We start from the raw sequence: 24250 nt of genomic DNA on the forward strand, positions 1-24250 counted from the left end.
GTGAGGTTGTGCTGAAAAGGATGATACCAAACAAGGCAAATAAATAGTTTTTAAAGGTAAAATGTGGAGGGAAAATCAAAACTAGTTAAAAATGGCCAATTATACTCTGGACCCCAGAGGGTTAAATGTTTTTTTTAAAGTAACGCAATAGTTACTTTTCAAGTAATTAATTACTTTTAGAATATTGTAACTCAGTTACTAACTCAGTAAATTTTTTGAAGAAGTAACTAGTAACTATAACTAATTACTTGTTCAAAGTACCTTGCCCAACATTGCTAGTAAGATGAAAGTGATACATAGACTAGTGGACTGAATATTATAGGAGGACAGATGGTTGCATCACAGAGGAGAAAACAGAGTGCTGATGAGAGGTCTTGAATGAGTGATTGTTGAGTTTCTGATGTGTGTGAAGTTTTAACATTACAGGAGAAGAGACTCAATATGTGATAAGACAACAGGGTTATGCTGTATGTTGTGTGTGGCTGATTGGATGAATGCTTTGAGATTAATCTGGCTGATGATTTGTCGTTTGTTACAAAGTTGAGCCTGCCAATTAGGTTTGGTGTGATTTACTGTCCTGGGAGACGAGGAGCACATGTCATGATTTAACAAGGCCTTTATTTCTTTTCTTTTTTCCTTTTTATTTTGTTACTTTCATGGTGCACTGAAAGTTTTGTTTGATCATTTTTCTGTCATCTAAGCAGATCTGAACTTTGAATAGGAAGAACTACACAACATGTTGTTGTGAACCGTTGCAAAGTGAGTTTCTCCAAAATTAAAATGTGCTCAGGAGAAAGTCACTTATTGGGACAATTAGAAAGCGAGTCCCTGTCTAAAAGGATTCAACGAGGCAATCCAGTCTAAATTCTTTTTCTTTTTGAAATGTCATCGTTTTGCTGAGGGTGGAAACGAAATGCAGCGATAATTTCCGCTATCAGCAAAGAAAGAATCAATGAATGAATAATGACTGAAAAAAAAATGGGGAACTGACTGCCTGGTAAAAGCTGATAAAAGCTCACAAGACTTGACTGACTTAACACCACTATGCAAGGTTAACCACCACCGAGACATGACAAAAGGGTGGATGTGTCTCTGTGTTTGTCTATTGTTGCAGGAGCAGGAGGAGACCAGAGAAACTTGGGTCACATGGGTCACATGACTATGTGAACTCTGCAAATTGAACCTTTTTAGTTGTAATTTTTCTGGGTGTTTTTTAATTTACCATGGGTGTGTTATTCACTACATTGTGTTGCTCACAGAGGTCACTGTGAAAAAGTGTGTATACAGCTGCGCAGCGCTAACATTTACGTTACTTTTCTATAGCAGAGGGCTAATCATGTGATTTGATCATGTGATTTACAGCGTGACATAACTTCACGTTTTTCTACCACAGAATTACTGGGGTTGTGTGTGAAGAAAACTGGTTACAGGCTGTGTGTTGGTGATGAAGGTACACTGTGTTGTTGAAAAAATGTTGAAATTACAGGGGAGAAGTGAATACAGTGTGACACATACTGTGTTTGAAACCAGTGTTACTTCTTTTTACAGCAGAGTGTTAACTTTATGACCTTTTACAGCACCCCTGGAATCTGCATGACTGACGCCTGACCACCAGGATGAACCGTGTGTTTGGCTAATGTTTGTTTTCTTTAAGAGTGCTTGTAAAGGATTCAGCAAAGACAGACACGTGACAATTGAACAGATGTGCAGTGGTTACTGAATAGTTAATATGGAGCTCATTATCTGACCATTATTGAGTTTATAGTGATAAATGAGTCAGTGACAAAAAGGAAAGTCACTGATTATAATGTGGAATGAATGCTCAAACTTCCTCATTGTTTTTTTTTATTACTTTGATTTCACAGTTTATGATATGAATATGTTTTTACAGTTTTTATGAGGAGATGATTGTGGATGTGAAGGCTGATACAAAAATAAATATCTCTAATTATCTACAATCTGAACAGTGAATCCAGTTTTTATTCCTCCTTTAACTCCTCCCTCCTTCATCCTTGGTCTTCTTTGTCTTGTTGCCTCCTTATTAACATTTCAAAGCTTGTTGCCCAGAAATGTGGCCGTCAGTGTGAGGATGGGTGGATTGAGCTGAGTCAGCAGCTGAAGGTCAAAACAGGAAGTTATGTTGCTTCCTAACAGCTGACCAATCACAGGCCTCAAACTGAACAGACGCTCAGACTGGAACAACCTTCGTCTTCCTCTGAGATGCGATTATGGTTAAACCACCATAACACACCCACAACCTCCAATGTTGAACATTCTCGGCCCAGCTTTTAAAAATCCACCCGACAAAGCAGCAGCTTGGTGATCTGTGAATTCAAACAACTCATACGCTTGCTGAGCAGGTTACCTCAGAAGGAACCTTCCTCCTACTTTAATGTGTGCCTGTCTTTCAGGAACCTGTCTGCAGGTCAGGGACCCACACAGTCCACTAAGAGTTTCCCACAGGAATGAAACAATCTTTCTCCTGAAGGGTAAACACAAGCTTTAAGCATCACTTGACTAGCATGCAAGCAGAACATGTTTCTGTGACCCACCTCTCCCACAGTGGGTATCAAACCCAGATCAATCAGTCTGTAGCAGCATTAAAAAGGCCAAATGTCTGAAACATCTGAAGCTTCATTCAGTCACTGCTTCAGTACCTGATTCGGTGGCTCATAAGGAAGTGAATCATTGAATCATTGGTGGGGATTTTATGTGAGAGAGAGTGAACCAGTGTGAGATAATGAGACATGGAGTAAGTGTTCTGCCTGTTCATAAATAAACATAAAATATAATAACATTATATCTATTATGTTTATATTTTACAGGTTTATAAGTTATTATTCCCCCAGGTCAAAACCATCTATGAAAAATACATATAAGCTATGAAATATATTTAAATCTTCCTGCTCAAAGGTAAACCACACAGCACAAACACACTAATAAAAATAATGGAATGCATTTATATAGCGCGTTTCAGGACCACTATGCATTCATTCTCACACTGGTGGAGGCAGCTACAGTTGTAGCCACAGCTGCCCTGGGGCAGACTGACAGAGGTAAGGCTACCATATCGCACCATCGGCCCCTCTGGCCATCACCAGTAGGTGAAGTGTCTTGCCCAAGGACACAACGACCAAGACTGTCCGAGCCGGGGCTCGAACCAGCAACCTTCTGATTACAAGACGAACACCCAACTCTAGAGCCACGATCACCCCTAACCTATTACATGACTGTTGTATAGGGCTTCATTTAATTATTTTTTCTATCTATTATGTTTTCAAATATTGTGAGGTCACAAGCAAAGGAGAACACACCAGGGACAGTGTACAGACTAAAATTATTAATCAAATAGACAATGTGATGTTTTTGTATTGTATATATGGTCAGAAAAGGTCAATTTCACCTGTAGGCAACTGCAACTGCCAAATAAAGACTTAATTCATTCACATGCCAATTTTCTTTTCTTTTTTTTAGAACTGACACGTGTCACAGTCTCAGCTCTAAAGAGTGGGCAGTCATGATAGATTCAAGCTGCTGTTCAAATTCTGTCCACCAGATGTCACTAAAGATGACTGTGTTAGAAAACCTCGAGTAGTGAAGCCTTTTTTAAAATATAAGCTTCAGAAAGTTACATGTGGACAAAGATATCAAAATGAGGGATGCTGTCAAACTTGAGTGTTACACAGCTGTGTATGTCTAACTGAATTTGGTTGAATCAGTTCAAGAGAAAAATAAATGGTAAATGGCCTGTGTTTGTATAGCGCTTTTCTAGTCCCTAAGGACCCCAAAGCGTTTTACACAACCAGTCATCCACACATTCACACACTGGTGATGGCAGCTACATTGTTGGCACAGCCGCCCTGGGGTGCACTGACAGAGGAGAGGCTGCCGGACACCGGCGCCACCGGGCCCTCTGACCACCACCAGTAGGCAACGGGTGAAGTGTCTTGCCCAAGGACACAACAACCGAGACTGTCCAATCCGGGGCTTGAACCGGCAACCTTCGGATTACAAGGATACCTCCCAACTCTTGAGCCACGATCGAGAGTTGTAATGTTTCACAAGCTCAATCACAAAAGTAACACGGGTCCACCTCAACTTTGAGTCTTGTTTTAAGAAATACTAAAACTGGGTAAATATAATAAATCAACTTTACATGCATTTCCTTAATTTTTGGAGAAATGGGTGAAACACATTTAGAAAAAGCCTTTTCATATATATTTTTTTAATTTGGCAACAGTTTCACATCTGAATATACAGGGAGTGCAGAATTATTAGGCAAATGAGTATTTTGTCCACATCATCCTCTTCATGCATGTTGTCTTACTCCAAGCTGTATAGGCTCGAAAGCCTACTACCAATTAAGCATATTAGGTGATGTGCATCTCTGTAATGAGAAGGGGTGTGGTCTAATGACATCAACACCCTATATCAGGTGTGCATAATTATTAGGCAGCGTCCTTTCCTTTGGCAAAATGGGTCAAAAGAAGGACTTGACAGGCTCAGAAAAGTCAAAAATAGTGAGATATCTTGCAGAGGGATGCAGCAGTCTCAAAATTGCAAAGCTTCTGAAGCGTGATCATCGAACAATCAAGCGTTTCATTCAAAATAGTCAACAGGGTCGCAAGAAGTGTGTGGAAAAACCAAGGCGCAAAATAACTGCCCATGAACTGAGAAAAGTCAAGCGTGCAGCTGCCAAGATGCCACTTGCCACCAGTTTGGCCATATTTCAGAGCTGCAACATCACTGGAGTGCCCAAAAGCACAAGGTGTGCAATACTCAGAGACATGGCCAAGGTAAGAAAGGCTGAAAGACGACCACCACTGAACAAGACACACAAGCTGAAACGTCAAGACTGGGCCAAGAAATATCTCAAGACTGGTTTTTCTAAGGTTTTATGGACTGATGAAATGAGAGTGAGTCTTGATGGGCCAGATGGATGGGCCCGTGGCTGGATTGGTAAAGGGCAGAGAGCTCCAGTCCGACTCAGATGCCAGCAAGGTGGAGGTGGAGTACTGGTTTGGGCTGGTATCATCAAAGATGAGCTTGTGGGGCCTTTTCGGGTTGAGGATGGAGTCAAGCTCAACTCCCAGTCCTACTGCCAGTTTCTGGAAGACACCTTCTTCAAGCAGTGGTACAGGAAGAAGTCTGCATCCTTCAAGAAAAACATGATTTTCATGCAGGACAATGCTCCATCACACGCGTCCAAGTACTCCACAGCGTGGCTGGCAAGAAAGGGTATAAAAGAAGACAAACTAATGACATGGCCTCCTTGTTCACCTGATCTGAACCCCATTGAGAACCTGTGGTCCATCATCAAATGTGAGATTTACAAGGAGGGAAAACAGTACACCTCTCTGAACAGTGTCTGGGAGGCTGTGGTTGCTGCTGCACGCAATGTTGATGGTGAACAGATCAAAACACTGACAGAATCCATGGATGGCAGGCTTTTGAGTGTCCTTGCAAAGAAAGGTGGCTATATTGGTCGCTGATTTGTTTTTGTTTTGTTTTTGAATGTCAGAAATGTATATTTGTGAATGTGGAGATGTTATATTGGTTTCACTGGTAAAAATAAATAATTGAAATGGGTATATATTTGTTTTTGTTAAGTTGCCTAATAATTATGCACAGTAATAGTCACCTGCACACACAGATATCCCCCTAAAATAGCTAAAACTAAAAACAAACTAAAAACTACTTCCAAAAACATTCAGCTTTGATATTAATGAGTTTTTTGGGTTCATTGAGAACATGGTTGTTGTTCAATAATAAAATTATTCCTCAAAAATACAACTTGCCTAATAATTCTGCACTCCCTGTAAGGTGCTGTTACAGATTAACTGCCTTAGTGCCAGTGTCAGTGGCATAAGACACCTGCCTGTATTCTTGTTCTGTACAACTTATTTTATATTTTATTAAAAGCAGATTCAGCTAATCTGACAGATTAGCTTCAGAGTTCAGTGAGTCAGTCACAAACAATACATCACCCCTCAAACCAGTTTCTATTCAGCGTTACTGCTTTATTGTTCCATAGGGAGGATGTGTGGGGAGAGAAACATTGAGAACCATTCAACCTGACGTGGCAGCAGCAAAGGAAGACGACTGATTCTGAAATATCTCCAAGTTTAAGAACAAATCTACTGACAACAATTTCTGTAAATGTTTTAGTTAAGAGGGTTTCAGTGTAAATGATCACAGAGGCCTCCATTTATAAAATCAATAAATCAGTCTCGTGTTTTGCTCTTAGACAAGCTTCAGTGAATTTAAGTGAGAATAGATAAATTCGTCTGGAAAACTGAACTAACACAAAAAACAGTTCTCTGTCTGCTGTATAATAAAGTACAACTTGCTGACTGATTACATGGAGAAAAAATATCAAAATATGATGCTTTTCCTGCAAAAAGGTTAGCTGGAAGAAGCCTTAAAATTCCCCATCCCACCACTGCTGGAGTTCTCAAGGTGGAAGTTCAACAACAAGTTCAAGTAAAGAGCAGCATCTCCATAACATCTGTTAAAGGCTTTTATGTTGAAAAACCATCCGTCCATTTTCTTGCACTTATCTAATTGAGGGTCTCAGAAGTTGAAGCCTATTAATAGGACTATCAACCACCGGAACCAATAACTAATCAATGAAACAGTGGAATAATTCTATTTGTTTTTAAACATTCATAAACAGTCAGCCAGGCTTTTCTTCCAAATACTTCCAGCATGCAGATCAGCTGTAAACTTGATACTCTTCTTCATCTTCTGATTGATCAACAAGCTCCACAGTAACGTCACTCTTAACCAAACACACAGATCAAGCTGATTGATCAGCCATCAGAGGAGTCGGATCAATGGAGCTGCTTCTGTTCCTGATGTCCCCTGTTTGATCCTGGACCTGAACTCTCCCTGCAGAGGAGACACAGGACAGTCAGACACTATTCTTCTGAATTTTGTATTGTGACACACACTCACTCTCACACACACATCAAACAAACAATCTAACCTTTGAGAAACAGCATTTTCGTTCTGAGAATTTGACAGCCATGCTTGACTTCACATCTGTATCTCCCACTGTCTTCATCTGTGGGCTCTTGCAGTGTCAGACTGAGGTCTCCAGTTTTTAGAGGGTCTTCATTCATTGATGTTCGGCCTCTGTAAACCTCGTCCTGTTTACCAGGCTGGTCAGAGCCGTTCTCATACACGTGGACCTTCCTGTATTCATGTTCACAGTATTCCCACTCTACTGTGGCATCTTCAGGCAGGTTTCCTGTGGTTTTGAAGGGCAGCTGGACAGGCTTCCCCCCCTCCTCCACCTCCACCACACAGTCTGAGAGGAAAACAAACAACATTAAATTTATAGACAGCAGCAGCAGGTGTTCAGAGTTGTAGATAAGGCTGAAGGACAGAAGCAGATCAGAGCAGAAGGTCAAAGCAGCTCTTTAAGCTTGTAGAGATGATCAGATTCTGATGGTGCTGTGATGTTTCTGTCCATGTGCTGCTTCACAATAAAGTTTGCTGTCATCCCTTATTTAGCAGGTTTATCAGAGAAACTCAGGAGAGTCTTCTCCAAGCACGACATCCCAGTGTACTTCAGACCCAGCAACACACTCAGACACAAACTGGTTCATCCCAAAGACAAACTTAACAATGTGGTGTATGCTGTACAGTGCAGCGAGGAATGCCCAGACCTCTACATTGGAGAGACCAAACAGCCACTTCACAAGCGCATGGCACAACACAGAAGAGCCACCTCCACAGGACAAGACTCAGCTGTCCATCTGCATCTAAAGGTTAAAGGTCACTCTTTCGAGGATGACAATGTTCACATTTTGGACAGAGAGGACAGATGGTTTGAAAGAGGAGTGAAAGAAGCCATCTATGTCCACTGTGAACGGCCATGTTTGAACAGAGGGCGGGGCTGTCTTCCATCTATAATGCAGTCTGAGATCTTACCCAGATGCCTCAATACCCACTTACAATCAGATGACCTCAGCAGCCATCAACTGCGCAAGGGTCCATAATTATACAGTTCTGGGGGTCGCTAATGGCACAAAAGCCTGTAAGCTCTCCTTTTGGCAGCCAACCCAGAGGCCAAAGGCACCAGAGTCCGTGATGAAACAGTTTGGGGGGCTGAGCGGCCGTAGGTGAAGCAGCCACCCCCCGGAGCCGAGGGTGACATGGCAGCCAACTCTGCCCACATCCTCGCCAGAAAAGAGGCAGGCAACAGGAGGTCCAACTGAAGTGGAGATGACAGTAGAGATGTGTGGAGATCAGGGAAATATTTTACTGCTACTATTCCTAACCATCATTACCATTACATTAATTATCATTTCATCAAAGCATTTATTCAATAGATAGTTATGATAGTTGTGATTATTACACCTATCACAGAGAGCTTCTGTCTGGTAAAAGGTCAGAAGCGCCAACGGGCGGGGTGAGGCCGAGTGCATTTTGAGGTCGAGACAGACACACACAAACAGTAGTTAGACTCATGTTTAGGTAAGAGTTCAAATAATAGTTCGCAAAAGCTTGTGATTGCAAAATTGTGTCTGCCTAAGGGACAGTTTGTTCCAGGAGATAAGCGAGAGTTATAGGAAGCACCTGGCCTCGAGACGGAGAAGATGTCCTTTTAAATGGGTCAAAAGTCGTCAACAGAACATTTGTGGCTTTGAAACTTATGCATGTATTGTATCTGCTTTGACGCATGAGGGGGCGTCATAAATAATACCCTGGTGTTATAAAAACAACTGCTTGTGTATCATTGGGCGGAGATCGATGCTGGTGTGTGCAGTGTTCATCTCCCCACGCGTGTGTTCATTAAAATCATTGTTTGACCAACTCTTCTGGGCCAATTGTTGTTTTTGTGCTCACCCTCAATATTTGAACCCATAACAGATGCTACACCAATTAAACAACTTTTCCGAAGTGCTTCAACCACTTGCTGCATAGCTGTTCCACCATCTGAATAATTTCCCTTTGGTGTGTTGCTAGATTCGACATGGTCGGGTTGTATTGTAACGGCGGGGAACACTGGTGTGTTTTTGGAATGGACACAAAATGCGGACATGGGAGAAATAAACTGGTGTTTAAACATAAAGCGAGCCTTTATTATGGCTGATTTAAAAAAAAAAACCCTTGAAAAAAGAAGGTGAGGCGAAACAAGGGTAAAACGAAACTGAAACCTAAACTGGGATAGAACTAAGCTAACTATGAAAACAATGACGAGAGACTTGAACATGAAACTGAAGAGGAACATGCAACAACGTAACTAAGAAATAATCCAAACATGAACCTCAGGAAGCGATAACACTGAGCCGTGACTTGACATGAAGAGAGATGGACAACCTGACAAAGAACAGAAGGAGACATAAATACAGAAGAGGGTAATGAGGGAAGTGGAAACGCCAGGGGATACACAGCTGACACCAATGATCATGATGCCACAGGGAAAAGTAAGTAAAACTGGAAGCACCACTTTGACACATCAAAATAAAACAGGAAACATGGAGAGATGTAGACATGATAACACAAGTTTGACAATTAGAACAAGGAGCTCAAAACCTTACAAAAACATCATTTTTGAGTCATTTTTTACAACATTTAGTAAAATATTTGTAACTTTTCATATGTGAAACACAATTTTAAATGTTAAATCTAAATATTAAACGTTAAATCAAAATGTCATATTTAAATCTAAATCTAAATGTTAAACGTTGTAATGTTTTGAGCTAAATGTGGAAAAATGCTGCCGTTAATTTCAGCATGTTTCACTTTACATGTTTTCACTTTAAAGGGCAGATTACACAAAGGACAGGGAAATACTCATAAATCAGGAGACATAGAAGAAACCATCTAAACAAAACAATGACAGAAAAGCCTAGCTGCAAATTTCTTTAGATAATAAACTCCACCTATCCATCCATCCATCCATTCGCTTCAACATGTGGACGTATTCTTCTTTGTTGCCGCTGTTGACAGTTGCAGCTTTTTAGTGGATGTGAATGTTATTATTGTAACTGCCGCAAATTTCTTTATTCTGCCCTCAAAGGGATTCCGATGTTAAACATTTGTTCCACATGACTTTTCTACCAGGTAACTTGCGCCCCACCTGTCAGAAGTCTGCACCCCACCAGTGGGGGCGCACCACACAATTTTAGGACCACTGAACTAGACATAAACTCAACTAAATCCTAACTAATAATCATAACAGAATAATTTAATATTATCACAAACTTAACATAAGAAAATTTAAAATATAAAAAAAAACCTCAAATGTAGGTTACAGCTAGCCTCTGACCTTTGCCCTGTATCTACAGCACTGACCTCTGACTTTCAGCTCCACTTTTCTCTTCAGCAGGATGTTTCCCTCCCTGCTGTAGACGGTGCAGGTGTAGATACCTGTGTTTCCATCTGTGGGGTGTTTCAGGGTCAGACTGAATTCTCCAGTTTTCAGCAGGTCTTTGTTCATCTCAGTTCGTTCTCTGTATATCTTGTGCTGTTCTTCAGGCTGGTCAGAGCCGTTCTTATACACGTGGACCTTTGTATTGTACATGTTTGTCCACTCAATAGTAGCATTGTCAGGCAAGTCAAGTTTTGAAGAGGTTTTGCAGGGCAGCTGGACAGACTCCTCCCCTGAATCCACCTCCACCTGGGGGACTGAGAGGACAACAGAACACAACATGAGCTGTACAGACATCAGCAGCAGAACGGAGTACATTTTCTTTAACTGCATGAAGTGAAAGATAAAAAATTATCTTTTTATCCATCTATCTTCTTCTACTTATCCAGGACCAGGGGGCATCAGCAGAGAAGCCCAGACCTCCCTATCCCCAGCCACCTCCTCCAGCTTGTCTGGGGGAACACCAAAGCATTCCAGGGCCAGCCGAGAGATATAATCTCTCTAGGTCCCAACCAGGAGGTGCCCAGGAGGCATCCTCGTCAGCAATGCTCCCTCTAAGCTGCGCACGTCTGCAATTGTGCACTGCTGACACGTCTCTGCGCACAGCAAATCAGCGTTGCGCACAAAAAAAAAATCTAACCTGAATTGAAATTAAAATTAAAACTTTAACAATTCTGTTTTGCAGTGTTAGTCAGTGACTGGCTGCTCCCGTATGGGATTAGAACGATGCCACCTTATCCCATAGTCCAGCCAATAATGCGATTCACATTCGTATATACGCAGCTAATCAACGTGGTTGACAGGCTATGACAGCGTCCTTATGTGCCGACACCGGTGTTTTAACTAGCAAAGCGGCTGATGTGGAATGAAGCCACGTTAATGACGTGTCCAACCATTGGAGATGTGAGCAGGACAGATGGAACAATTGATGGAAAAAGTGTGGACTTTATACCAGTTTTTAAATTGTGTTGATCGGCCACGTAAAACCATATATGCAATGTTTATTTTTTTCTTGAATACTATCGTTGTTTATATTTACTGCGGGAAGAAACGGTAAAAATGGCGTTTTATAAGGAAAACGCTCAAAAGCACTGTCTGCCTGTGAGCAAAGACAAATTTGATGCAGAACAGCTGATTGTTCTGTAAATAGTTTGAAATGTTTGCTTAAAAAAACACCTTGACTGCATTTTTAGGTAAACAGCTGCAAAAAACTTTGTTGTTTGCAAAACTCAGTAACCTTTTTGAAGAAGTAACTATATAATTAATTGCCCAGCATTGGTCATTATTTACTGTATTTTGCAGACAGAGTTACAGACTCTCTCCCAGACCACTGACTCATAATACAAGTCAGAGCTTTATAAAAGAAAAAAAAAGAAAAAAAAAGAAAGTTGTGTTTTCAAAATAGGAGTTAAAGTTATTTATAATAGTGTTAACATACTACACAGGTCATGAACAAGATTTTCTTTTTTTTTTATTTTCATTGTAAGTGGGCTAAAGCAGTTAATTAAAAGTAGTCTAACATAAATGTAAATGCTGTAATTTGATTATTTTAATAACATGTAACTTGGATGGATTCAATGCTGGTGTGACCACAGTGCACACGTCTGATGTCGCTCACAGTGGTCCAAGGGACGCTCAGGGAGTTTGTGTGTTCGCTCAGACACATGAAAAATTAGAGGGAACATGTCAGATGCCCAAACCACCTCAACTGGCTCCTTTGGACTACCAGCTCTACTTTGAGCCCTGCCTGGATGGTTAAACTGCTCCTCCTATCTCTAAGGGAGAAGCCAGCCACCCTTCAGAGGAAGCCCATTTCTGCCGCTTGTATCTGCAATCTCGTTCTTTCAGTCACTACTCACAGCTCGTAACCATAGGTGAGGGTAGGAACTGGTAGATAGGTAGATCGAGAAATTCAACCAACTCTCTTGGTAATGATAAAATATGGTAAATAACCTCAGTTTATTCCACCTTTCTGTTTCCTTCCATTGGAAAGTTTCACTTTTACTTTATTTATTCTTTTTCTTAATCTTGTTGTTCTGAAGACGACGTTACAAACTGAAAGTGTCTGTTAGCTGCAGAGCTCTGAAACTTCACACAGCTTTGGATGATAACATGGAGAAAGGATGTGGAAATGTTCACACTTCTGCTAGAAATCATCTTCTAGTTATTGTGAAAAGGACTTTATAAGGACCAGTCTGTTTACCATTTACTGACGTCTGGCCTTTGACCTGTATCTACAGCACTAACCTCTGACTGTCATCTCCACTTCTTTCTCCATCAGGATGCTTCCCTTCCGGTCATAGATGGTGCAGGTGTAGGTGTTTGTGATTGTCGGGTATTTCAGGGTCAGACTGAAGTCTCCGAGCTTCAGCAGGTTTTTCCTCATCTTGGTTCTGGCTTTAAAATCTGGGTGTGTTTTTTCAGGCTGGTTAGAACTGTTCTGATACACGTAAGCCTTCCTGTTATATTTGTCCTTCCACTCCACTATAGCGTCTTTGGGCAGCCAAACTGTGGCTTTGCAGGGCAGCAGGACAGACTCCACCCTTGAATTCACCTTCACCTTGTAACCTGAGAGAACAACAAAGGACAACATGATGACGTCAGCAGCAGCTGTGATGGTCACATGACCTCCCTGTCCCTCCTTGTCTTCTAGTCTCAGTCAGATTGTGTCTCAGTTTGTTCCTGATGTGTTCCTGACTCGTTCTTTGGTAACTAGTCTGCAGCCTGTAAAGTGCTGCAGACATGTTGGATGAAGAAGCACAGACAGACTGAGCCTCCACAGTCGGCCATGTCTCACACACATCAGCACAGAAACCATGAAGATCTCATGTGTCTGAACATCTGAAGCTCTCCACCACATGACTGAGCACAACTCAAGGAGGAACATTTACTGAAGCTGCTGCAACATTTACTGTCAGCACATGTTTCCATGTCAGCTGCTGTTTACCACCACAGAAGAAGAACAGCTTGTCCACATGCAGCCTCTGTGTCAGATCAATGCAGTGAAGCACACACACTGTTTAGTAAAGTCATGTTGTGGAGCTGTTTCACTGATCAATGACTGAGTCTGAAGGAGGTTTTCTGACTTCTGGAACAAACCTGGAAGTTTCTCTTCAGCTCTCTGTATCAGCTGTTTGTAACTCTCAACTCTTTCAGCTTCTGGAACAAGTTTGTGTGAGCCGCAGTCAAGGAGCCACCAGAGGACACCTGCTAACCATCGGCATTATGGGTAGTGTAGTAGGAGACACTCACCTGACATGAAATAGTGCCGGAAATAAGATATGAGACCTCCAGAAATCCCAATAAGAACCAGGAGGCCCAAGAGAACCAGGAGAACTGTGGCCCAGGATGGAAATGGTTCTGTGGAGAAACAGAATCTATAACGACATGAATGCTGATATCTGACATAAATCTACCTCTGACCTGTGTCTGCATCTCTGACCTTTGACCTGCAGCACTGCTTTCTGTCTCAGGATGTCTTTGTCCCTGTAGATGGTGCAGATGTATCCTCCACTGTCTCTCTCTGTGGGGTGTTTCAGGGTCAGACTGAGGTCTCCAGTTCTCAGCAGGTCTTTGTTCATCTTTGTGCGACCACAGTAAAGGTCGTCCTGGTTCTTAAGGTGGTCACTTCTGTTTGAGTACACATGGACCATCATGAGTTCTCGGTCAGAGTGAGTCCACTCCACTCTGGTGTCCTCAGGCAGGTCAGGTGTTGTTTTGCAGGACAGGATGACAAACTCTGAGCCTTTGTCCACCTTCACCTCCACCTGCTCTTCTGCGAGGACAAGAAACCACAGTATCAGCTGTAAAATCAGCAGCAGTCATATTAATGGTAACTGAAGCACAGCTGAGTATCTACAGTCCAGACCACTGAGTCTGTCCTGTAACCAGTAACCACACATAACAATGTTCTCTGACTCTGTTTTTCTAATAGTTACAGGGATTTGAAATAATTAGAATTTAGTGATTCTGATCCATTATCAATATCACTTTTTGTTTTGATTATTATTGATTCTCAACGGCTTAACTTTGAGTGTCACCACCCTCACTAAGCAGCATATCTAAGACATCACATTCAGACATTACGCAGTGATCCTGACTGTCAGTGCGGCTCATTTAAACTGTAGGATTTATTAACCAGACACTGTAAATATACTCAGTCAGCTTCAATGTTATAATGCCATGTTAATGTGACAAATTAGAACTATCAGAACTTTTCTGGACCTACATTGTAAATGTCAACAAACGTAAGATTCACACATGGCACTTAATTTAAGCTAGCTATGTAGCACCCACCTTTGCTTTAGCTATGAACAATTTCATGTTCTTTACCTCCCATACGGCTGCATTGTTTACCCATCCAGAAATGTAGCTGTCTTCCCAGGATCAAACCACTAACCTTCAGATCAGTAGGTGACCTGCTCTACCTCCTGAGCTATGGCACCCAGTGGCAAATATGAGTAAACCCTCACTAGGTTTTGGATAAAGTGTACACTCACAAACCTGTCAAACCTGCATTTGAAACGTTGGCTACCATCGCAGTATAGTATTGCAACATGGCATTTGGGTCTTCTAACTACAACAATAACATAAACAGTGCCATCATTGCCAGACCTGGCCCACATCTGGTTGACATACACCCTGCCATGACACCAGTCAGTCAGAGGTGCCAGCTTAATGCCGGATCGGGGCCAGACGTGTCTGCTATGTGGGAATATAGGAACCATTGCCTTCAGTTAGACCTCTGATCTTTGTCTACAGTACTGACTAATGGCCTGAATCTACAGCAGGTGTATTAGTTTACTGCTGACCTTTGACCTTCAGCTGTATGTCTTTTAGTCTCATTTCTTCTCTCCCATTACTGATGGAGCAGGTGTAGCTGCCGCTGTCAGTCAGTTGTGGTTTTCTCAGAGTGAGGCTAAAGTCTAAAGTGTCCAGGGCGTCAGGCCTCATCGATGTGCGTCCACTGTAACACTGGTTTTGTCCTGTAACGTCATCTCCTTCTTCTCGTTGTAGGTGGACAGATTTGGGATGAAGATCAGAGCGAGTCCACATCACTGTGGGGTACTCAGGTATAAAACCTGAGTGCTGACAGGACAGCAGGACAGATGTTTCCCCTGAATTCACCTCCACCACTACAGCCAGGGCATGCTGGGAAACTGAGGACACATAAACACAAATTAACTGCATGCAGTGGGTTTGTCTCAGAGTCCACATTTATTAGCAGGAACACAGATGCCAGTTTTACAGACAGACATTGAAATTTTATGTATTTATTTATTAAATGTGAACATTTAATCTGTGAGGACCTGGCAGATTAAACTGAGTGTGTCATGAACCAGCCTCAGTTTAGTGTATTTTACTGAGTTCACAGTAAATGTGACTCTTCCTGGTCTTTGCTTTATTTTCTAAGCACTTCCTTAGAAAACTCTGCTGCATCTTCATCTGTTTTAAGTGTTTTGGAGGTTTTCTGGTCCCTCTGTAGAGTTCACTATGACACAGTTTGCTGTCATGATGAACTGTAATGAAACCTCATGTTCACTTGGAACTGAATCTCATGATCTATTTCTCTAAAACAGTCCAAACTAAACCATGAACAAGCAGAGTGATTCACATTTCTTCTTCAGCTCTCAGCGAAGGCGGTCGCACTTTTCTCCTCTCCTCCTCACCCTTATCTTCCCTGCTTGCCTCTATGTCCTCGTCTTGTCTTGCGTGCATTACTTTCCCTGGAACAGTCTCTCACTGTCGTTCTCTAAACCTAAAAGAGAATTATGGATTTGATCAACTGGTCTCTGAATGCTATTGACACCCTTTTCTCAACGAGAAGTCTGGGCTCGGGAGAGCCTGAGTGCCCTGGAGGGACTTTCCCTGCCGGATACACGATGGACGGGTGGCAGACATGGAGGGTCGTGTGCCTGGCGGGACTGTCTATCGAGGACGCTGAAGATATCTACCTATTCGGAACCATGATAACAGGGTTCTTGCTGATCGGAGTTGGCTTAGCCCTGGTTTATCGGAGAAATAAGAGAGCGGGACCGGCTGTTCAAACCCCCACAAGGCTGCCCGCTGGATTCGAAGCGACGGGACGAGGCGCGACCTCTCACAACGAACGTAATATGGTCAACACCTTGGAGACGCTTACAGCTGCTGTGAAGGCTCAAAACAACACCATTGAGCGTATGAGGGGAAACATCAGAGAGAGGCCTGCTCAAAATGACACCCTTGAGCGACAGTTGGATCACATCGCAGAACGGCTCACTGCAGTTGTGAGGTCTCAGAATCAAAAGAACGACAACACCACGGACCAGAAGTTTGATACCATCATGGGGAGGCTCGCGACTCTCCAACGGGAGATTGAGAGACCAGTGTCGGAGTGTTAAAGAACAGCCTGAAAATTCTCCTGGGCTGCTCGCATGGAAATTAACAAAATCAACATGAACATTGCGGACCCCCATAACGGCGCCAGCTGCAGGCCCAAGGCTGGAGCCGAACAATCACTCCCTGATAACGACTGTGTTACGGCTATTCTTCCCATCCCATGCAAGGACACCTGGATTGGTTGGAGGACTGTTTACTTAGCCTGATAGGCCGAAGGACACTGTCTCAGCTGAACTATGGACACGCACACACATACACTTACACTGATAGGCACTCACTCATCCCCCCTCCCTTTCCAACGCCTTCGATGCTTGTTTCCTGCGAGGGAACACGGCGGGTCTGTGTGCCGCGCTGGAATGGTAGCGCTGTGCAGGGCGGCTGCTGTGTTCGCTTCGGATTACTCCTCACCCGCCACCCACCCCTGTGGCTTGTCATGTCTTCACAATGTTGTGCTGTGGACATTTATGTGCTTTTTTGTGCAAAGGAGTTTTTTGTTTCCTGTTCTCATGCTGTCCTACCATGGAAGCACAGCATGAGTAGGGGTCTCTTTTTCCTCTTGTACTTTCCCCACTGTAGTGTACATTTCAATGTTTTTTCTCTGATTCTACCAATCTCTGACCTGTATCCCCATGTAATGTTTGTGCTATATGTGTAAGGTCGGGGGAGGTCCCATTTCACTGCAGGGCAACCTGCATGTGACGAATAAAGCTTTGATTGATTGATTGATTAACATAAACCTTTACTTTGTGCACCTCATGAACAGTGTGCTGGACACCAGAAAGCAATGCATCATCTCCAGTCCACTGCCGGCTCCATGTTTTAGAGATGTAACGTTCAGACAGTTACACCAACTACATAGTTGGCTCAGGACTATTGCAGGATCAAAAACATTCCCTTTGTGTACAATTTCACATCATTCCTCAAACTGTGTGAACTTTTTAAACGAGTCAGTGATAAACAGAACACAAGACGGCTGACTGACAAGACCGTGAATGGAAGGAAACGGAGGACTTAAATACTCTGACTGATGAGGATGATAATGAGAGACCGGTGAGTACACAGCAGAACATAATCTGACATACATGAACTAGAACTAATGACACTGAGACAGAGGGCTGGCACGGTGAAGACATGAATCTGGAAAATACAACTGCACAGGGATCCTGGGTGTGAGCGACCCAGGATCCCTGTGCAGTTATGGACTTGTTATTGTGATATGTATTTGTAAGTCTATGCTTCTGTTCGGTGTTCCACGTATTGTATGTGTAGGTATGTGTAGGTATGTGTGTGTATATATGAGTGTGTGGATGCCAAGAACCTGCAGGCCTGATGGGCGTGGTCCTAGAGGATTGGCCACGCCTGAAGCCCCACACACACCTGCTGCTGATCAGGCTCGTCAGGGGAGCTATTTAGGAGACCGATGGAGCTCCCACCGACGTGGGATCATTGCGTGAGACTTCACGTCAGTCTGAGCTCAGTTAAAGTCTGTGAGTGTATGCCTACTGGAATACAGTGTCTTGACGGCTGCCTCTGTTATTCTCAAGTAAAGAGCAGCATCTCCATAACATCTGTTAAAGGCTTTTATGTTGAAAAACCATCCGTCCATTTTCTTGCACTTAAGGAGGAGGAGCGTGGAACATCGGAGAGCAGCAGGGAGTCACGGGAGAGCACGGGGATTTACTGTTATTGTTTCATTCACTATAAATAAACGCACTGCTTAGACACAGAGTACCGCGACTGGGTCCTCCTTTCCCCACATCCCCACGGTTTGCCCTGCCAAACCGTGACAATAATGAAAACACTGGGTCAACCAAGAACCCTGACAAAACCAGGGACTGTTGTCCCCTCAGAGAACCTCGCCCACCAAATTACAAGTTCTATAGCTGCGGTTTATAAGGATGATCTAAACTGCCTCCCATTCAATCCTGTTTTTAACTCCTTTGAATTAATCTTTTTCAAAATTAAGTTTGAATATCCAGTTAGATGTATTTTAATACAATTGTAATTGTATTATTAGAAAAGATTTTTCCTCTGCTGTGGGGTTGGGTGGGCTTGGTGTGCTGCTACAGTGTTGTGTGCAAACACAGTGCACAGCACTAAACCTCACACCCACACACTTATCCTGTTAACAGTCCTGCAGACTCACTGGCTATGACACTAAGTGCTGTGGCTTCTCTGAAGAAGAAAGCAACCAATCAGAACATTCTGACCCTCTAATCTAAATAATCATAATAACTACAACTACTGTGACTTTAAAAATGTATTTATTTATAAATTCTTTATGAAAGACAAGACTATATCAATCTCTCTTACACGAGCTCATCTGAAAGCCAGCAAGAAGAATCCAGAGATTTGAAAGTTGCTGCTTTGGATTGTTAGTTTGATCTGAGCCAGAATCCAGTGTTTGATGGAAATCTCCTCCTGCTGCACTTCAACACATTAAAGAGAGAGAGATGAAAGAAAAGCTGATGATGAGAGCAGAGAGAGGAAGGTGTACTTACCGTGCAGGAGGATCACAAACACCACAAACATCTTCATGTTCCTGTCAAACTCAGAGACTCTTTAAAAGCCCTTCAGGACATCAGCTCACAGCAGCTTCACTTTCCTCTGCTGATCATCTACTGACACTCTCACACTGCTTCAGACGGGACATGAGGCTGACGGCTACAGTCCCCACTGTGACCATGTCACAGCTGATCCAGAGTTAAATCAAAGCCTGTGAGGAAAAGTGTGAGCAGACGGGTCAATAAGGTGTGTCTGTGTCACAGATCATTTACAGCCCGACTCAACCGAACTTCAGCAAAGCAGCAATAAAATGTGAACTTTGCTAAGAAATAAAATAAACTCGTTGCTGTGTAAATTTGGTTCTTAAGTGACAAGTTTAGAGTTTCAGGTCGGTGTTACAGTCTGTATGTAGAGAATAATACATAAATACATATACATAAAGGTTGATTCTATATAGATCAGTGTTTGTACAAGTAACCTAGTCACTTTTATGACATGTCACATACTCATGTGATGACTGAACTTTGACCTTCACGCAGAAAGTCAAACTCTGATCAGCTGAACCTGCAGCCGGGCAGGTCGGGACTTCCTGTAAAGTCACATGTTGGTCGTGCAGCTCCACACAGAATCTAAATAAAGGCTTTACTGAAGCATTAATGCAGATGCTGTCTTTACATGTAAAGCCTACAAAGTGACACAGACACATGAAGAAGTCTGACAGGTGGAGTAAAGCTGAGCTCTGATCCTGTCAGAGGGTAAAATTAATGGTTAACTTCTACAGCTCAGGGCAGAAGGACTCTGGGCTTTGTTTCAAGAACATATTTGCTGCTGAGTTGATGAAGGAGACATTTTTCCAGCCTCCAGAATGGACTTTAGTCTTTTTGGAGTGTGACAGAAATATGCTGCTCAAACAGCACACATGCTAACTTGAAGTTCAGATTTAAGATAAAATTCTAAAGTATTCTGTCTGTAAATAAACTGTACAACTCTCCTTCATCTGTGGAAATAAAGCTTCTTCTTTTTCTTTTTTTTTTTTCTTTTTTTTTCTTTTTTCTTTAAATGACATCAGAAACAGCAGTATGCGACATTACGTGATGGCAGAGCTTCAGTTCATCCTTTGTCATTTTTTTTTTTTTTTTTTTTTTAATAAATAGGACAGGGGGAATGAATGAGAGAAAGAGGGGGAGAGAAAGAAAGAAAACCAAAGGGGAGAAGAGACGGTGAGAAAGGGGGGGGGGGGGGGGGGGGGGGGGGGGGGGGGAAGAGATTGCAGAAAATAAAGCTTCTTCTTTTTCTGCAATATTCAGATTTATTATATTTCCAATGCTGTGATTTTACTGTGTTTGCTCAGACACAGCAGACTGAAGGATCAATGTATTTTTGAATAGATCAAAAAGTGCCCAACAGCACCCCCATGTGGTCACTCATGAGCCTGTATTTATTTGAAATTTTGCGACTTGCAGCAGCTTCCTCATCCACACTCATGATGTTAACAGGTCTCTGTTTTATTTTAAAACTGTGTGAAGGAAAAATAAAGTTTAAATAAACTTTATTGTCTGTTGTGTTTAGGATTATGAAATAGTACAGATCACACGAGTGGACTCAATAAACATTTTCATGAACCCCAGTTAGCCTGTTGCCCTGACATGTGGTAAAAACATACCGATTGAACAAATGTGCTTCACTGATGTTTAACACACGAGGCGGCTGTAACTCGGGAGGTGGAGCAGGTCATTGACAAATCAGAAGGTTCATGGTTCGATCCCCATTGAAGGTCAAATATCCTTGGGCAACATACTGAACATCTACAACTCCAGTGAATCCACCAAAGTGTGAATGTTAGATAGAAAGCACTTATGTAGAACAACTGTCTGTCTCAAAGAGCCTTGTATGAATGAGTGCTCAGAACTAGTTCATTTACAATTAACACAAGATTTCAGAAAGAACAAAAAAAAAATCATACAAGAGAACAGCTGAGACCAGTGTGTGGAAATGTGCCCTCAATGGTCAAGAACAGTAGCACAAAGGAAAAACTGTCCTGCTAGAAAACACTACAACACAGAAAACAAACCATGCAGTGTGTGTGTGTGTGTCCTAATATCCAGTATTAAGGATAGACCCCCTGAACTCAATCGATGCATCAGTTTTTGGCATGCCAGCTGAAATGTCAGATGTAGACAGCCATGTTTGCAGTTTGAGGACCTCCACTACACTGTAGTTTCCTGAAGCAGGTCAGCTGTGGGGCAGAACAGAACAGGTTTCTCCACTTTCTCTTCCTAAAGAGCAGAGAGGAAAGTGGCAGAACATGTAACCCTGGTTAACTTAGCTGTCAATAAATAAAAGCCTGTTAGTAGAAAAAGTAATATATTACAGGTGATAAATAGTCAATAAATATATCATAATGGTAAAAAAAAATCATCAAAAGTATCAGCAATGATATAATTCATGGTATAGGATTTCATTTGTGTTTAAAAACATGTTAAAAGGGTAAAAAACTTGCTAATTTATGGTGTTTTTATGTTAATTCAGGTAAAATGGCTAAACTATGTGTTCAGACTCTTATTTTCAAATTCAAATTCAATTCAAATTTTATTTGTCACGTACACAGTCATACATACACAGTACGATATGTAGTGAAATGGTTGGACAACTGCTCGTGACCTAAAGAAAACAAAAAAGGAAAAGGCTATGAATAAGATAGGAAATAAATATGAAAAATTAAAAAGGGTAAATTTTACTAGGAAGGAATAAGATAAAATATATAAGTTAAAGTTGAAAATAAAAAGTTCCAGTAGTGAAGGTGAGGTGTCTATGAAGTGTTCAGCAGTCTGATGGCCTGATGGAAAAGCTGTCTCTCAGTCTGCTGGTGTGGGACTGGATACTGCAGAACCTCCTTCCCGATGGAAGTAGTCTGAACAACACCGTTCAGAACAAAACACTATCTGGAGAGCTTTGCGGTTGTAAGCGGTACTGTTGCCATACCAGGTGGTGATGCATCCAGTGAGGATGCTCTCAATGGCACAGCAATAGAAGGTCCTGAGGATGCGGGGGCTCATTCCGAATCTTTTCAGTCTCCTGAGAAAGAAGAGGCGCTGCTGCACCTTCTTCACTGTTTTGTTTATGTGTACTGACCACGTACGATCCTCAGCCAGATGTACACCAAGGAAGCGGAAGCTACTCACTCTCTCCACAGCAGCGCCGTTGATGGTGATGGGGGTGTGTACTTCTCTGCACCTCCGGAAGTCCACTATCAACTCCTTTGTCTTTGCGACGTTGAGGGTGAGATGGTTGTCTTGACACCAGTGGGTCAGGGCGCTGACCTCCTCCCTGTAAGCCGTCTCATCACCGTTGGTGATAAGACCCACCACTGTAGTGTCGTCCGCAAACTTCACAATGATGTTGGAGTTGTTAGTGGCCGTGCAGTCGTAGGTGTAGAGTGAGTACAGGAGAGGGCGCAGTACACACCCCTGTGGAGCACCAGTGTTCATTGTGATGGGGGATGAGATGATGCTGCCCAGTCTGACCACTTGGCGTCTGTCAGACAGGAAGTTAAAGATCCAGCTGCAGAGTGAGCTGCTCAGTCCTAGATCCTGCAGTTTCCTGTCCAGCTTCGAGGGAACGATGGTATTGAATGCTGAGCTGTAATCTACAAACAGCATTCTCACATACGTGTCTCTCTTCTCCAGGTGTGACAGGGCAGTGTGTAGTGTCAGGGCTATGGCATCATCAGTGGACCTGTTGTGGCGGTATGCAAACTGTAGAGGGTCCAGTGAGTCGGGTAGTGCAGAGCAGATGAAGTCCCTTGCCCTTTGCTCACGATGGGGGTCAGGGCTACAGGTCACCAGTCGTTCAATGAGGAGATGGTGGAGAGTTTGTGTACAGGGACGATGGTGGCCATTTTGAAGCAGGCTGGGACTACAGACAGAGAGAGGGAAAGGTTAAAGATGTGTGTAAACACTCCAGTCAGCTGAGCCGCGCATGACTTGAGGACGCGGCCGGGAATCCCATCCGGACCAGTAGCCTTCCTGAAGCACTTCTGCACATCCTCCTCCGGACAGTGTGCGCACCGTGGATGACGTCAGTGCGCACACTGTCCGGTCTCATGGTGTTCGCTGTGTCGAATCTAGCGTAGAATTACGTTTAGATCCTCAAAAAGAGAGGCCGTGGTCTGCGGTGTGCTGGTTTTCCGCGATTCTGCGATTGTATTTAGTCCCTGCCACATACTCCGAGGGTTGTCAAACTGTTGCTCCACCCTGTCCCTGTACTCACGTTTGGCTGCTTTGATTGTCTTCTGGAGTTGGTAATGTGCATGTTTGTAATCCGATGTGTTCGCGGAGGCAAAAGCGGCGCTCCGTGCCGCCAGTGCTGTGCCCATGTGCCGCAGACTGCGTCTGTGTACTCATCAATGCAGCCACGTGAAACATTTCCCAGTCCGCGTGATCAAAACAGTCCCGCAGCGTGGACTCTGATTGGTCCAACCAACGGTGCACCACCCTCAGCGTTGGAGCTTCCAGTTTCAGCTTCTGCCTGTAGGCGGGGAGGAGCAGGATGGAGCGGTGGTCTGATTGGCCGAATGGGGTGTGGGGGAGGGCTTTGTATGCATCCTGGAAGGAAATGTAGCAGTGGTCAAGTAGCCGGTCTCCACGAGAGTTGAAATGGATGTGTTGATGGAGTTTTGGTGAAACTTTCTTCAGGTTTCCTTTGTTAAAGTCCCCAGTCGTGATAAACGCTGCCTCTGGGTGTGCGGTTTCCTCACTGCTGATCGCGCTGTACAGTTCCCTGAGTGCTCGGTCAGTGTCGGCTTGTGGGGGAATGTAAACAGCCGTAATAATCACTGCTGTAAATTCCCTCGGTAGCCAGAATGGCCAGCACTTAATCATCAGGTACTCCAGATCCGGTGAGCAGAAGCATTTGACAGGGTGCACGTTCGCATAATCAGAATCAGAATCAGAATCAGAATCAGAATCGTGTTTATTGGCCAAG

At 43.0% G+C, this 24250-nt stretch overlaps 1 protein-coding gene across 2 annotated transcripts; it reads right to left on the reverse strand.

The window, feature by feature from the left end:
* Nucleotides 1-6150: 6150 nt before the first annotated feature.
* Nucleotides 6151-20248, reverse strand: LOC101465652 (uncharacterized). Of its 2 annotated transcripts, none has more exons than XM_076880918.1 (8): nucleotides 19264-20248; nucleotides 15196-15543; nucleotides 13827-14159; nucleotides 13637-13744; nucleotides 12632-12952; nucleotides 10309-10641; nucleotides 6989-7312; nucleotides 6151-6891 (listed from the first exon to the last, which is right to left on the reverse strand). In XM_076880918.1, exons 1-8 carry the CDS (start codon nucleotides 19298-19300, stop codon nucleotides 6800-6802), a joined length of 1896 nt encoding a protein of 631 aa, XP_076737033.1. In that variant the 5' UTR covers nucleotides 19301-20248; the 3' UTR covers nucleotides 6151-6799. The 2 variants fall into 2 exon arrangements, with proteins under 2 accessions (XP_076737033.1, XP_076737034.1); XM_076880919.1 differs by having other exon boundaries at nucleotides 19076-20248.
* Between the last annotated feature and the right edge of the window lie 4002 nt (nucleotides 20249-24250).

Source organism: Maylandia zebra, unplaced genomic scaffold, assembly GCF_041146795.1.
Source record: "Maylandia zebra isolate NMK-2024a unplaced genomic scaffold, Mzebra_GT3a scaffold01, whole genome shotgun sequence".
NCBI classification, from domain to species: Eukaryota; Metazoa; Chordata; class Actinopteri; order Cichliformes; family Cichlidae; genus Maylandia; species Maylandia zebra.